Here is a 2,967-nt window from a genome sequence, read left to right as displayed (position 1 = left end):
TAACCAAATAACATCGTTAATTATATCGGATGTTTGGATCACACTGGCAATTCTAAGACAAAACAGTAGATTGATCTTTTTAAAAATGTCTAGAAAGACAAGAACAACAAAACATATATGGATGCATCAAACTAGATCTCGAGACTACTAACCATATTCTTCTGCATCATTGAGTTCTTGCAATGAGCAATAGCTCCTTGAATAGCACTCTGAAGCTCTTCCATCGAAGAAGACATACTGTTGTTGATGCTGCTGCTGCAGCTACCTCCTCCTCCTCCTTGACCCGGAAACCCGCCACGTGTCAGCACGCCGGAGTGACTCGGAGACGACCTCATCGACGACGGACAGCTCGCCGCGCATCGTCCTCGCTTCGTGTATTTCATTAGGTTTCCTGAGAAAGAGATAGATAGCCCTCCGCTGCTGGAGCCAGCGGCCGGAATGGCGGTGGAGGAAGCGACGGCGGAGGAGGTTCCTCGGATGTTGCCGGAATGTTTGAGAGATGATTGCTCTGTTTTCGAAGACGTGACGGTGGTGGTGCTCTGTTTCTGAGATAGCTTGTCGTATAAAGGTTTGACCTTTTTCATGTATTTGCGGATAACCTCTTTCGCCGTGGAGCTCATTCTCTTCACCGGCGACGGAGCCGCGGCGGAGACGGTTTTGTGTTCTTTCTTGAAAACAGAGGAGAATCTAGAGAGCGAGAAACCGCCGCTAGTGTTCTTCTTCGTCGGTTTAAAGAACGAATCTTCCTCATCGGTTACGGAGCTAGGACGGGAAGAGTCGCAGCCATCGAGCGGCGGAGGGCGGAGGAGAGGGAAAGAGGCGGTGGAATCGGTGGAGGAGGAAGATTCGGTGGAGTCACGTGCCGCGGAGGAAGAGGAAGTGTAGTCAGAGGAAGAAGTAGAAGAACAGAGTGTACGGACGAGAGAGAGACGAGGGGAGAGCTGGAGAGGGAGAAGCTGGCCTTTGTAGAAGAGCTCATCGGCGGGGCAAAGCGAAGAAGAAGCTTTTCGTGGAGAGATTGAGACGTTGAACTCAAACTCCGATGAAGATGACGACGGAGACGAGTGAGAACGCGGTGGAGAGGGACGTGGACGTGGTTGACGTCTCATCGCGCTCTTATCTCTCTGTTTTGTATGCTTCCTCCTCTGCTTTGTCTTTAGCTTCTTCTATGTAAATAATAGAGTGCAATGTTTTTAAATAATTTTATTTTTTTGGTTTTGTATTTAAGAGGCTGCTGCAGTGCAGTGCAGTTGATATCATGAGAAAATGCCACGATGATCGCTAGGTTGAAGCTGTAGTCACATGCAATGTAATTAAATAGTGTTAAATGGACCACAGGATTAGAGAGACGTTTAATGACGCCTAATTAATAATCAACTAGATTCAAGGGCGGATATATTTTTGTTTTATTTTATTTTTAATTTTAATTTTATGTTTGTGTTGTTTTAATCATATTTGTGTTAAATGTTACTTTAATATAATTTTTGATAACTATATTACTTATGTCAAATTGCATAACTGTGCATTTGTGAGATATATACATCAGATGTTTTACACATGTATATATAATATAATTAATAAATTTAATAATTAAAAGATATACACATTATAAAATAGTTTTGAATCTATCAATACGTAAGGAAAAATAACTTTTTTTGTTATTTCTGCTTATTTGGTAGTAGAAAATCGTGGAAATATAGTGGGTAAGAAACCAACCACGTTCTTTTTATAAAAATGAAAAAGGCAATTAGAAAAAAAATCTGTTTTTTAAACGGACATCACGTAACTGTGTGATATATTTGAATTGTATAATACGATACAATTATGTAAAAGTTGGTTTTTTAAAAAAGGAAGGTCCAGTGGCAAAAAAAGTAATATTCCAGGTATGGGTAGGGGTAAAAGATAGGAATGATTCTGAATTAATAATATTGATTTGTAGGAGTGAGGAGTGAGGAGTGAGCAATGCTAGTTGTGACTTGTGACCTATGGTCCGATCTCTCTTCATCCCGGAAATTATGGTTAAAGTTTGGATTTTATTGACTTTGTTGGTATGTATCTCTTGTTTATAACTAGTTTATTTTTGTTAAAAAAATTCTTAACTGGCTCTCTATATTTGTTCTAAAAAGAAATAGATTTAGTGATGAATGTAACCGGTTACAAGTTACACAAGTGGTTGGATAGTGTTTTGGGAAAATAATATAAGTGAGTTCGTCCTATGTTGTGATTTTAAAGAACTCTCAGCATTTTAACCACTATTAGGTGATAATCTGCGTCTTGCACTGAGTGAAATATTCATAATAATGATATGTTTGCAATTTAAATCAATTATGTATTTGCAATTTGTCTTTTTTTCCTATACCTGTAAGAACATATAACAAATTTAATAAAACATATACTGGAAACAAAATATTAAATCATTTTTCTTGTTGTTTTTATTTTAATAATTTGATGGTGGTAATTGTTTAACATTGAGTTTGCTTTTTCATTTATCCCATCGTAATTGATTTTTACGTATATAAAAACATAATATAATTTTACATTCAATTTTATTCAAACCATTTTATAGATTCTGAAAGCTATGCTAAACCCAAAATGATTTCAAATGGATTGAACTAAAAACATAATTTTCTCATTCAGATGGAAGAATCAAAATGATCATTCTCTATCGACAAAGCGAAAAAAAAGAGAGAAGAAATGGGGTTATGCAACCAAATTTTTTTCAAACCTCCCGCTTCATATTCCTTTTCAAATTTTCCTTTCTATAGAAATAATCACGTTTTTCCTTTTTAATACATTAAATGATCAAACATCAAAAGAAAGAGTTTAATGATTATTTCTTTCCATATTTGAATTTGATGATATATAATAAAGTATTGAATAGTTCATTTAATATCATATTTTTAATATTCCTATTAAAGTCAATATAATTAAAAAAAAAGAGTACGGGAAACTCTTCAACTTGACAGA

At 36.2% G+C, this 2,967-nt stretch overlaps 1 protein-coding gene across 1 annotated transcript; it reads right to left on the bottom strand.

Annotated features, from left to right (window-relative positions):
• LOC106348596 (probable membrane-associated kinase regulator 1) lies at positions 1 to 1,278 on the bottom strand. Its single transcript, XM_048761938.1, has one exon. It carries the CDS (start codon positions 1,107 to 1,109, stop codon positions 132 to 134), a length of 978 nt encoding a protein of 325 aa, XP_048617895.1. The 5' UTR covers positions 1,110 to 1,278; the 3' UTR covers positions 1 to 131.
• Positions 1,279 to 2,967: the final 1,689 nt, after the last annotated feature.

Source organism: Brassica napus, chromosome C7, assembly GCF_020379485.1.
Source record: "Brassica napus cultivar Da-Ae chromosome C7, Da-Ae, whole genome shotgun sequence".
Classification (NCBI taxonomy): domain Eukaryota; kingdom Viridiplantae; phylum Streptophyta; class Magnoliopsida; order Brassicales; family Brassicaceae; genus Brassica; species Brassica napus.
Note: the sequence above shows the minus strand (reverse complement) of the source record. Positions and strands in the feature narration are given on the sequence as shown.

Excerpts from the sequence above, each read along its gene's own strand:
- LOC106348596 (XM_048761938.1), bottom strand. The coding sequence starts at position 1,109 with ATGAGACGTCAACCACGTCCACGTCCCTCTCCACCGCGTTCTCACTCG.